Source organism: Ostrinia nubilalis, chromosome 23, assembly GCF_963855985.1.
Source record: "Ostrinia nubilalis chromosome 23, ilOstNubi1.1, whole genome shotgun sequence".
In the NCBI taxonomy this organism is placed as follows: domain Eukaryota; kingdom Metazoa; phylum Arthropoda; class Insecta; order Lepidoptera; family Crambidae; genus Ostrinia; species Ostrinia nubilalis.
The window spans coordinates 7,902,622-7,915,951 of record NC_087110.1 but is presented as its reverse complement, the minus strand read 5'-3'; the positions used below and the strand labels follow the sequence as shown (position 1 = coordinate 7,915,951).

General features: G+C 48.7%; 1 protein-coding gene across 1 annotated transcript; it reads left to right on the top strand.

Moving 5' to 3' along the window:
- The first annotated feature begins 233 nt into the window (after positions 1 to 233).
- LOC135083217 (uncharacterized) lies at positions 234 to 5,897 on the top strand. The gene has a single exon (XM_063977953.1). The coding sequence runs from the start codon at positions 234 to 236 to the stop codon at positions 5,895 to 5,897; it is 5,664 nt and encodes a 1,887-aa protein (XP_063834023.1).
- The last annotated feature ends 7,433 nt before the right edge of the window (positions 5,898 to 13,330 follow it).

Here is a 13,330-nt window from a genome sequence, read left to right as displayed (position 1 = left end):
AACCACAACCGAGTTATTATTTCTGCGCTCCCCGCCCCCTTCGTCTCGCTCTCCCGCTCGCGCTGCACCCCGCATCGCGCCGTGTCGGCGTACGGTATTCAGGGTCCGCACAGGGTTGCTACCCCATACCGTCCGGCACATTGGTCCTTCGAGCCGGATTGGACACTTCGGCAGCAAAAGCGAGTGGGAAATTTCATCGGCTTCATAACCGGAAGCAAGGGGAGCGTAGCAAAATGCCGGTGACTCGGAGTAGAGGCAGACCCGCGGAGCCGATCGAGGCACAGGAGCGCCCTGAGGAGAGCGCTCCCGCGACCGCGTCACAGTCAGTGGCGGCCCCGAGGCCGTCAGCGCCGGAACCGGTGCGGCATATCGAGCCGCCCGGCTCCCCGTCGGAGGCGCCACCACCACCGCCACCACCGTCGTCGCAACAGCAGCACGACGACGCAGCAAGAGCGTCGTCGACGAAATCCGACCGTGCGCGAAGGATCGCGCGCGCCAAACAGAAGATAGCCAGACTCAAGCTGGAGCTGGAAGAGGCCAGGCTTGCCGTCCTGGAGGAGGACAGCCAGGACGGCGAGTCGGTCGCATCGGGTGAATCGCTGGGCCAGGCGCGAGTGGCCGAGTGGCTGAATACAGTGCCGCCGCCACCGCCCGCCGCGCCGCTCAGTGCACCGCAACAGTCTACAGGCGTAGCACCGCCGCCCGGCGTGCCACATGCACCGCCGCCCGGCGTGTCACACGCACCACCGCCGCCACCCGGCGCGCCACACGCGCTGCCGACCGGCGTATCGATCGCACAGCAGCTCGCCGCGCCGCTATCGGGCGTGGCGCCGCCGCACAGCGTACAGTTGAAGCAATCGTCGTCATCGAAGCCGCCGCCAGCAGCAACGGGGTATCATCGGTCCGAGGGACAATTCGACCTTAACGAGCTGGCGGCCGCCATCGCGCAGGCCGCGCGCCCACATGGGGCCACGCCGCGATTCATCGGAGAACTGATGCCCTTCGGGGGCTCGCATCTCGACTGGCTCGCCTTCAGAGCGGGCTATCAAGAAACAGAGAGATACTTCACAGAAATCGAGAATACAGCCCGCCTGCGACGGGCTTTGAAAGGAAAAGCCAAGGAAGCGGTTAGCAGTTTACTCATAGTAAACACTAGCCCGGCGGAAATAATCGGCGAACTCGAGACAAGATTCGGCAGACCGGAGACGATTGCGCTCGCCGAGATCGAACGACTTCGCAACGTACAGAAGCCTACAGATGCGCCACGGGACATAATACAGTTCGCGAGTCGAATAAAAAACAGCGTCGCTACACTCCGCGCACTCCAGCAGCCGCAGTACATGTACAATCCGGAAGTGGTCAAGCAAGTGACAGAGAAGCTGACGCCGTCGCTGCGGTACCGGTGGTTCGACTTCAGCCGGGACCAGCCGCCAGAGGAGCCGGACCTCGTGCGCCTTCACCGCTTCGTGACCAGGGAGGCGGAGGCGTGCGGGAAGTACGCAGACCCCGAGCTCGTCGGCGGCGCCGAGGAGCAGCAGCAGCGCGCGGCGCCACGCAACCGGCCGCAGCGCGCCTACAACAGTCGGAGTGACAGCGAAAAGTGCGACAACAGAAGCGAAAAGTGTCCAGTGTGCAGTTTACCGAACCATAGCGCCGACAAGTGTAGAAAATTTGTGCGTGCGAACAACAGTGAACGATGGAGCATAGCGAAAGCGGATCGACTATGTTTCCGTTGCCTGAACCCCAGGAGAGGGGGGCATAAGTGTGAAGACCGTCAGTGTGGAGAGGACGGCTGTGAGAGGACCCACCACCCATTACTGCACTTCAAGAGACCCGAAGTGCCAGCCAACCGGAGTGAAACAGTGACAGCAGCAAATTCATCTGGAAAGTCAACCGTAAGTTTCCTCAAAATTCTACCAGTGACAGTGGTGGGCCCCAAGGCCAATATAGACACATTCGCACTATTAGACGACGGCTCGACAGTCACACTCATAGACGAAGACCTGGCTAAGCGCGCGGGCGCTACAGGACCCATAGACCCATTGAGCATAGAAGCTATAGCGGGGGCCCGAGTCACGCGTACCGACTCGCGACGAGTGAAACTTGTGCTACGAGGGCAAGATGAAGAGCACTCCCTGCGAGGCCGCACTATCAAGAACTTACGACTGGCGGCCCAGCACATTGACCGAGACTTGTCAAAATATCAACACCTTCAAGATATCGAAACGCGAGTGCGGTATGCGGAGGCGCGGCCCACTATCCTGATCGGGCAGGACAATTGGGAACTCCTACTGGCCAACGAGGTACGACGTGGCGCCGCAACAGAACCGGTGGCGTCCCGCACACCCCTGGGGTGGGTGCTCCACGGCTCAAGCAGCCGGAGCCTGGGGCACACAGTCCACCACGTATACAGGCTCAATGAAGAGAGCGACAACAGAATAGAAGAAATGATCAAGAAGCATTTCGCAATCGAATCGTTGGGCGTGACGCCCAAGAAAACGCGCGCCGACCCCGAAGAGCGGGCGCTTCGCATCCTGGAGAGTGAAACCATCAAGCTGCCGACAGCGGGCTACGAAACGGGCCTACTTTGGGCCACCGACCACCCCGAGCTGCCCAACAATTACGACCAAGCCTTGACGCGCCTACACAGCACAGAGCGCAAGCTGGACAAGCAGCCGGAGCTCAGGGCGGCGTACGAGCGGCAGATGACACAGCTGATAGAAAAAGGATACGCAGAGGAAGCCGCCACCGCACCATCGACCACCGGGCGCATCTGGTACCTGCCTCACTTCCCGGTGCTCCATCCAGCCAAGCCCGGGAAGGTGAGGCCAGTCTTCGACGCCGCCGCTCGCACGAAGGGTACGTGCCTGAACGACCACCTGCTGTCGGGTCCGGACCTCCTGCAGTCGCTGCCGGGGGTGCTGATGCGCTTTCGCCAGCACGCCGTCGCCGTCGCCGCGGACATACAAGAGATGTTCCTGCGAATACAAGTTCACGAGAAAGATAGAGATGCGCTGCGCTTCTTGTGGCGCTCACACCGGCGGGAGGGACCGCCCACAGAGTACCGGATGAAGTCGGTCATCTTCGGAGCAGCCTGCTCACCGTGCACGGCGTTGTTTGTCAAGAATCACAACGCCGAGCGTCATCGGGCCGACCATCCGGACGCAGCTGAAGCCATCGTGCGTCATCACTACATGGATGATTATCTCCAGAGTTTTGAAACAGTTGAAGAAGCAGTTAGAGTGAGCACCGACGTGCGCACAGTGCACGCGGATGCCAATTTTCATTTGGCCAAGTGGGCCTCGAATCGCTCCGAAGTACTAGAAGTCCATCGGGCGGAAGCTGCCGCCACTCGGGACGTCACACTTGAAGACATCGAAGAGAAGGTCCTGGGCCTCACCTGGAGGCCGACCTGCGACACCTTGGGATTTAATCTGAACTTCGCCCGGGTGCCTGACGTCGACAGCGGGCAAACTCCGACGAAGAGGGAGGCTCTGCGGACAGTGATGTCACTGTTCGACCCGCTGGGCCTCGCCTCCCCCATCACCATCGTAGCGAAACAGCTGCTACAAGAGGCGTGGCGCGTAGGCGTCGATTGGGACGTCCGCCTACCACCGCCGCTGTCGACGGGCTGGAGTGAGTGGGTGCGGCAGCTGGCCGCGCTCCGAGACGTCAACCTGCCAAGATGTCACCCTGGCTACAGCCGGGCGACCCGACGCGAGCTGCACACCTTCGTGGACGCCAGCGAGAAGGCCTACGCCGCTGCTGTCTACTGGCGCACTGAAGACGAAGACGGTAGAGTGCACGTGACGCTTGCCGCCGCCAGGGCGCGCGTGGCGCCCCTCAAGCTGACGTCCATCCCAAGGCTCGAGCTGCAGGCCGCCGTGCTGGGCTGCCGCCTGGCCCGCACCGCCGCCGACGAATACCAGCTGAAGGCAGACAGAAGAGTCTTTTGGAGCGACTCGAAAACCGTACTCGCGTGGCTGAGGGCGGGACCCCGCTCTTTCAAGCCTTTCGTCGCACACAGAGTGGCAGAAATAGAGGAAGACACACAGGCGAAGGAGTGGCGGTGGGTGCCGACCCAACAGAATGTGGCTGACGACGCCACCAGAGGAGCGCCGGCCAACTTTACGCAGCATCATCGGTGGTTCACGGGACCGAAGTTCCTGTATGAGCCTGCTGACAGCTGGCCGGCCGAGAAAATAGAACAGGCGGCCCCAACCGGAGAAGAGAGGACCCACTCCGTCGCATCAAGCATCGTCGAGCCCAGAGTCTCCGATGCATTACCGTCACCACACAGATTCTCGTCGTGGCTGCGCCTGATACGCGCCACGGCGAGAGTCCTCCAGGCGATACACCGCTTCCGTGCCCCGCTGCGCCGGGCGCGCCCGCAGAGCGCCAACGTCAACAGTTACAAGCGGACAACTCGAAACACCGAAGCCGACCCGACGTGGCGCCGTGTCGCCAAGCCGACCGCGCCGCCCACGCCGCGCCGAGCCGTCCTTACAGAAGACGTCATACCGCCGTTGGCCGCCGAGCACATCGTGTGGGCGGAGGAGCTGTGGGTGCGCGCCGTGCAGCAGGAAGCGTTCGGCGCCGAATTAGAAGCTTTAAAGAAGACAGAAGCAGTGTCCAATGACAGCCGGCTGCGCTCACTCGCGCTGGCCTTCGATCCGTGCGAGCCGGTGATTAAGCTGAAATCGAGAATCACGGCCGCAGAAAACATCACAGAAGAACAGAAGCATCCGATTGTGCTGGATGGAAACCACCAGTACACCAAACTCTACGTGGCATGGACGCACCAGAAATTACACCATGGCGGCGTGGAGACAGTCCTGAACGAAATCCGACAACGCTTCTGGGTGATCCGAGCTCGTCCCATCGTGCGCAGCGTGATCAAAAGTTGTCAGCAGTGCAGAATTCGGCGTGCGGTGGCCGCAGTACCACCGACAGGCGACCACCCGACGGGACGCCTCGCTCACCATCAGCGGCCCTTCACCTACACCGGCCTCGATTATTTCGGGCCGCTCTCAGTCACCGTGGGCCGACAACACCAGAAGCGGTATGTGGCGCTGTTCACATGCCTCACCACCCGGGCCGTGCACCTGGAGGTCGCGGCCTCACTCTCCACCGACTCCGCCGTCCTCGCGCTGCGCCGCATGATGGCGCGCCGAGGGCAACCATCAGAGATCTGGTCGGACAACGGCACCAACCTGCGTGGTGCCGACGTCGAGCTCCAGCGGGCCGCCCTCCAGGCGAGCCGGCAGGAGGCCGCCAACCACCTCATCAGATGGCGCTACATACCGCCGAGCGCACCGTTCATGGGCGGGGCGTGGGAACGCCTCGTCCGGTCCGTCAAGGACGCCCTCAGCACCGTCCTGCGCGAGCGTCACCCCCACGAAGAGACGCTCGCCACTCTGCTTTGCGAGGCAGAATACACAGTCAACAGCAGACCACTGACCCACGTGTCGGTGGACCCCGACGACGCCGAAGCCTTGACCCCCAACCACTTCCTACTCGGGGGGTCGGGCCGCATCCAACAGCCGGGGACGTTCACCGAAGCAGACGTCGCCAGCCGCCACCACTGGAGGCGAGCTCAACGGCTAGCCGACGAGTTCTGGGACCGCTGGGTCCGAGAGTACCTGCCGGAGCTCCAACACCGGCGGGAGCCGCACGGGAGCGGAGCACCGCTCAACATCGGCGACCTCGTGCTCATCGCCGACTCCAACCTGCCACGCAACGTGTGGCCCCGGGGGCGCGTCGTCCAAGTCTACCCTGGGCGCGATGGCATCGTGCGCGCCGCCGACGTCGCCACCCGCACCGGAGTCCTGCGCCGCCCCACCAAGAAGCTCGTCGTGCTGCCCACATCGACCGTCGTGACACCGAGTGAGGTGTAGCGCCGAGTCAACCAGCGCTACACGGCGGGAGAATGTGCACGACGGACGGCCTCCGAAACATAATAGTTGTAAAATAGTTTTCGTTTTGTTTCAATTTTGTATCGTTTTTTATTTTCGTTTATATAGTTAAATAGTAAATAGTTTTAATTTTGATAATTTCGTAATACAGTCCACTTTCTCTTAGTTGGTTCTCAGTTAGTAATGTGTAAAGTCTCTAATTAATTAATTAATTAATAGATGTATGTGATATTGGAGATGTATAAATTATAGTTTATTTTAGAAAACAGTCAAATTATAGTTTATTTTAGAAAACAGTTAAAATGTATAGTTTATTTTAGAAAACAGTTAAAAATGTATAGTTTAATAGCCCTTTGTTTATGTATGATACTTAAATTGGTAATTTCACCTAGTAATAGTTGACAGATCGTGTTTATAATATGTAAATTAGAAAGATAATTATGTGTAGATCTTTATAGTTATTTACTTTTAATTGATGATAGTCTTAATTAGCCATAAAGGCAATTAATGTAAAATAGTGTGGCCAAATGAGCCCTATTTTGTGTACAAATGCTTAATTAGTAATTAACCCCGTACCTGTGTACCTTTATTTACCTATCGAATAGTAAGAAGTAATTTGTCTGAAAATAAATAACATAGATTCCAAAGAATAGTGGAAGAGCTAATTAGAATCCGATAAGAATTAGGTCAAGGTCATAGTTAAAAAATAGGTCACCGAATAGATAAAAAACAGGCTCTCTATACGGTATTGCCGCCCAGGGGGGGTCTAAATTAGAGAGAGAGGGCAATAGATTTGCTGTTTCATTAGAGCGAGAGGCAGCTAGGTTTTCTCACTCTAATGAAAGTAAATAAATATCGGGGTGCCATCCGGACCCAGTCAGTTCCGCGTTTTCTCCTCAACAAGCTACAACACCAAGCTCTCGCCACTGCTCCGAGGAACCAGTCACAGTCTCAACCACAACCGAGTTATTATTTCTGCGCTCCCCGCCCCCTTCGTCTCGCTCTCCCGCTCGCGCTGCACCCCGCATCGCGCCGTGTCGGCGTACGGTATTCAGGGTCCGCACAGGGTTGCTACCCCATACCGTCCGGCACATTAGCAATTTTATGTTTTGTCGATATCATGTTGAAATGAGTATTCAGTAGGTCGAGACGAGTAGCACTTTTTGATCGAATCAAAAATCGAATCCGTTGTAACTCCATAAAAAAGGCCTTTCGACCATCTTTCGTCTGTTCAACGTTTCAACTGTCATGAGTTTTGCCACTTGTCTAGGGGGGCTGCTGGAGCTTCCCGCAACTGTTAATAGGTCGTCGTTCAATCAATGGTCTACACTACATTTTCCGATCCGTGGTGGCCAATCGCCATTTTGTAAATGTATAGAAAGCCGATACTTTTTATTAAAGTCGCCTATCATTAGAATTGCAGTAATAATCCAAACCACAGATACTTACTTAGTTTCTGCACGTGTCATTATGACAATCGTAAACATTGAAAGATTGTCTCTTGACTTGCGTATTTTCTTGGTAATTAGTAGAACTATTTTACTTATTTCTCCCGGTGTGCGTCGGTCCTAATATATTTCAATTGTAGTGTTCCTGGCAGTAGGCGGAGTTTAAGATGGCGAACGGAGCTGTGACAGATAGATCTACAGATAACGTTTCTATAATAGGTCTTCCTTGTTCCAATTTATTAATATCAGCATTTGATAGAAAGTGACTAAATTAAAAAGGATAACATAATAAGAGTGGATGTCCACTATTATGTATTTAAGCCTAGTTAAAGAGCTGTCATTGTCATGACAATATTGATCATTGTTTGCTGTCTCTTACTGCAAAGTCAAATATTATTATGTTGTTACTATTTCGTAATTAAATGATGAATATTTTTCATTATTATATTTTACAAATAACTTTCTACTGCTTCAGATGTCAGCAAACAAATTTCAACTGTCATGGAAATGATAGCTCTTAGCCTAATTAATACATACAATTAAATACAAGTTAATTAGTTATAGAAATAAATATAAAATATTTACATCTTATATTGTTCTTATTCGCTGTAACTTCAAACAACACTGTCCTATCACAAAATGATCACAAAAACCTTTGCACTTACTTAGAAGCAATCCAGGTTTTAAATCAAGTATTCGGAGTTAAGCACGTTAGATTCCTTGGCAACCCTCCAGGGTATATTAGTTTTAAAACTAAGATTTAAGGTTCCTACTTCGGAGATGTATTTCCTATCTGGAACACTTTTTGCATTCTACCTTGATGCATCAGTGTACTCAAGGGAATTTAGCTTAGGTTGCTTGGTGCAGTTGGTTATTACCTTTGTCTTGGAAGAGATTTATTTAGCGTTTCAGACAGTCATTCAAGTAATAATCCCATCAAATTGTCTTATCAAAAATGGTTTTCGTTCGTTCGTTCGTTTTCAGCCTAATGACATCCACTGCTGGACAAAGGCCTCCCCCAAGGATTTCCATAACCTGTCCTGCGCTACCCGCATCCAGGCTCTTCCCGCGACCGTCACCGTCGATGTATTAGTATATTTATACACAATTTAAACGTCAAATGAGTACGCGTAAATGCGATCAATTTGATCTAATTTTAGAAAATATCAAACACAAGCTCGTCCTAATAAGGTCCTATTACGAGTAATAGGTAGTTAACATGAGCACATTTCATTTTGCGACCGGAATATTATTTTGCGTAAAACATTATACGATATTGGACTAATATTATTATCAGGCATAAGAATGGTTCAATTTCTCAACGACTCAATTTAGTATGATAATGCTAATACATGACTTTTAATTTTTCCTTAAGAAAAAAAACTGTGCCTACGTGTGTTTATAATATTTTATTATCATTTCGACTGTTATTCTTGATAATACGAAAATCACAGCTGAACGTGGTAAGACTAAACACAATCTTGAACTAAATTTCAGTAAGTTCAAATTTGATTGGCATTTCATAACAAAATACCCAAAATTATTTTGCGCCAAATAGATTTTGCAGTCTCCTTTTTGCCGACAAAAAGTTTCTGAACTAAGGTCTGCAAACTTTGAGCAGACAATACCCTTTCATTTATCACCTATCATCTTAATTGCAAAATCATGTACCCTGTCATGTAGTGACCCGAAGATAGACAAAATAGCGCGTAGACACCACTTCGAAAAGCATACAAAATAATTAGGAACTTACCTAAGTCTGTCGCCATAACAAAACAATGTTAAGAGCATTGTTGTGTTTCGGTAGTTAGAGGTAAGAATAGCCAGTTCCTCTGTAGTTGAGGATTCCGGGTGAAGCTCGCTTCCACCTTCGGCCTGATCATCACTTACCATCAGGTGAGATGCAGGCCAAGAGCTTCCTCATTGTGGACAAAAAAGTATGAATTTCACTATCTATCCCTTGGGGCGTGTAATTTTTTAAAACAAAAGGACCCAATTACCGTTGGCTTGAAAACACAAGTGCATTCTACAAGATCCAAGTTGTCTGTACCCAGCTCCTATTATTAACCCATCAGTATACCTTCGGTATTTGACGGACCCGAAGTTATTTGACTAGGCTTACGGTTTAAATACCTCATAAATATTGAAAATGACGTCATTGTTGCATTGTGAAGGGTGATGTACAGAATCAGGCCATGGAATAATTATAGAGATTATTATGTAGACTGCCAGTCCTTTGAACTGAAGATTTTCATGAACTTGATTATTTGAAGAGAATAATACACTATGATTTCGTGTTTTTGAGTGCAATTAAATCAAACGCTTCTGCTGCTAAACATTTTCAGCAGTTGAAATTGAGACTTGAGGGTAAGAAAGCATTTTCCCTGTATTTCAAGTTTACTTATACCGCCTGATCATAACTTTTGATCAGGTAAGATGCAGGCCAAGAGATGCCTCGTGATATAAAAAAATCCTGACACCGGGGAAATTCATGGTGTTTCTATAGAAGAAATTGATACAGTTTCTTCAAGATTTTTAAATGGGTCTACCACCATTTAATCGACCAACTACATTTAAATCTTGTGTTTTCTATACAGAGTTTGACAAAATAGCTTGACACTGTACTCGCAATATCAATTTTTTGTAAACTATTCGATTGTCATGAACAGGGTTCGAAAATATCCTTATGATATAAATCAGATATAAGTATACGAGTATCATAAATATCGGATATTTTCGAACCCTGGTCATGGACTGTCACAGACACCAAACAATACTATTGCAAAATCGCACCTACTCTAATAGACTTAAGGCACGTCGTCTTTACTGATAATAAAATCTCAATCTACCCACACAAGTGAACAATTCGGTTTACATGTGAACGTTTCGGATCGCGATATGCTTGATTGACCAACCTTAGTGATGGCTGCTCACTTGACCTAATTGGTTACAGTTCAAGAGGTTCAGTCCATACGCGTAAGTTATAGACGTGTGAGGAGGATGCAAAGGATAATAAGTAGGTACTATGTGTGTGATATTAGGAACCGATTTACCTTGTATTTTGAATAGCTGCGCCTATGCTAGCATAGTCAACTGTTTCTTAATCTCAGAACAAGCTAAACTAAAGGCAAAGACACTAAACTTGAGCATGACATACCTACTGAATTTCACGCGAGAAAAGCCGCAAATCTTTGCACCAATGCGCTGCTTGTCAGTCGACTATTGAAGAAAAACTTACTTTACCAGTTTACCTAAGGTTATAATGTCCCCTAGATAGGGCAGAGGGCGTCCACAACAGTCCTCCATCGCGTTCGGTCTTGAGCTTCGCGTCTGATCTCGCTCCAAGTCTTGCCGATTTTCTTCACCTCATCTGCTACAGTGCACCGCCAAGTTTGTTACGGGCGACTATTGAAGATTATTATTGCCTCTAATGCCACAGATTCAGGCCTTCTATCGTGGATTTTGCGTTGTATAATCACACAAAGTGCTAAAGAACCTCTCATCCGACATCAAGTCTAGCTGGTTATGTCCAAAATGTCGAAACAAATATCCTCTCTGGGCCTTGAAGCGTTGTTATTAAATCTTCATTATACGAGTCTTGACTTACTTGACTTAAGGTCCTATGTCCCCTAGATGGGGCAGAGGGAGTCCACAACACTCTTGAGCTTCGCGCTTGACCTCGCTCCACGTCTTGCCGATTTTTTTTGCCTGGGGCGAGCACGTTTGCGTTTTCCTTGAGGTTCCAATCCAGAGCCGGTATGTTTATTATACGAGTAGGTTTATTTTTATATGTTTTGCTTATGCAGCTTAATCTTGATCAACCTCTCAATACTTCTAGCTTAAACCACCTGTGAAAACCTCTCAAACGTCCGCCATTGTATCCTTTAATCTAATTGCGTGGCCAAGCATCTTAGACGAGCATGATTGAGGGCCAGAACTGTGGTCAGCTACCCGGAACCCAGATTATCCTTGAACTAAATATATAAAAGGAGAAACTGACTGACTGACATATCAACGCACAGCCTAAACGGCTAAACGTAGGCACTTGAAATTGGGCAGGGATGTAGCTTAGGTACCGTAGAGGTGCACTAAGAAAGGAATTCCCGAAATTCCCACGGGAACGGAAATTAGCGGGAAAATCCTTTCGTATGAAAAATCTAAACTGCTTAAGTTATACGCTTGAAATTTGACATGCAGGTACCTTAGTAAACTTAAAGCTTAGTTACAACAGGATATTGCAAAATTCCTACGGGAACGAGAGTTAGCGGGAAAAAACATTTGTATGAAAAAATCTAATCCGCGTAAGATAGATGAAGGGGGTAAAACGGGATCCACGCGTACGAAGTCGCGGGCGGCCGCTAGTTGATAAATAATATGCATTAGACAATACGCTTGTTAATAGGCAGATTACCTCAGATCATAGAAAGAGAATAGATATGAAGTCGCGCGTAACTACAACAAGAACCAGTGTCCCCACATTTCCCCCACCACAGCTCCCACACACACATTCAACTGTGTAAAAACAAAGCGACTGAGAGTCTACGACAACATATGCAACCGGCTTAAAAGTGCTGTGATTGGCCAGAAGGCGTGCCTTATGGCCAATCAATGGCCGCGTGACGTGACGCACACTTTGAAAACGCTAGTGAGAGAACAAAGATAAAATGGAGTCGACAAGATATCGATACTTTAAATCGCTAGGGGCAAGGCTCGAAACTGGTTTTATAAAATGCTTATGTATGAAAACATTTTTATTATTATACGTTATTATTAACTACTATCACGCATTTACTTTTTAATTATGGCGATCTGCGTACCGCATATGTTTATCAAAAATAATGCCTATATTAGGCTTTCACTAGCTCTTATAGTAATTACATAGTTGACAGTTACTAATTACTTCTACTGTTATTATTTTTTTTGTAAAATCTTATAATCGCAAGTAACACATCATTTTTTTATTTAAAATTAGAAAATAGTTATAATTTACTTCTATTTATCGATAATAGGAAACCGCATTAGAACACGAGCACGGCACTATGTTACGACCGGCACATGCGGCCGTACTGTGTATTTTCACACAACAGTGGATATCGGAAGAAATTAAATACATTGCGCAGTAGTTGAGCATGACATAAAGTGGTTGCTAACTAAATCGTCAATGTACAAGTGTGTTAGAATTTTTATCACCACTGATTTCGATATCGCAGTAACTGTTACGGCACTGAATTCGTTCGTAAAAATGTTTAGTTTTTTTTATTTATAAGCAAAATACCAATGGATTTGCAATACTTACATGTAGTAAATGACTCCATTGTTCCTGTAGTTCTTCGTTTCACTTGTTTTATTGTACGTAACGACGCATTATCCAAAATATCGGAGAACATTTCCTTAGTACGACTGAATCGCGACTAAACTAGCTACGCGGCCGATGTTCGTTTCTGGGCATATCGCGGAGACACGCGCCACGCCCCCGTTTCACATCTATTCCCTTCTGTGATCTGAGCAGATTACAGACGACCTTCCACTAAAGTGACGGCGATCGATCCTCCTTTGTTTGAATTGGTCATGAATCAAGCTCAAATTCTTTTAATTTGGGCTCTTTTCAAAGCACTTAGTACCTAAACAGTCTGCAAATCTTTTCAAATAGGACTGTGATCTTTAGAAACATGAACGTGACATTTGCTTATTTGGATGCAGCAGTCTTTCTCAAACACTAAGTATAATCCGGGCACTTACAGACCATCCTATATTGCATCTCTAGGTACGATTGCGGTCAAATATGTACCAGCCTTGTTATGCATAGAAAAACATCTATTTCTGCTATTTATTACATTGTCTTGACAAACCGAATTAGTAAATAGTTAGCAGTTTATTTTTAAAATTCACCTTTTACATAATTAAAAAGCATCATAATATCTTTAAGTATGAAGTTGGGCTCTTTCGAGACACACTTCTTGGTCTTCG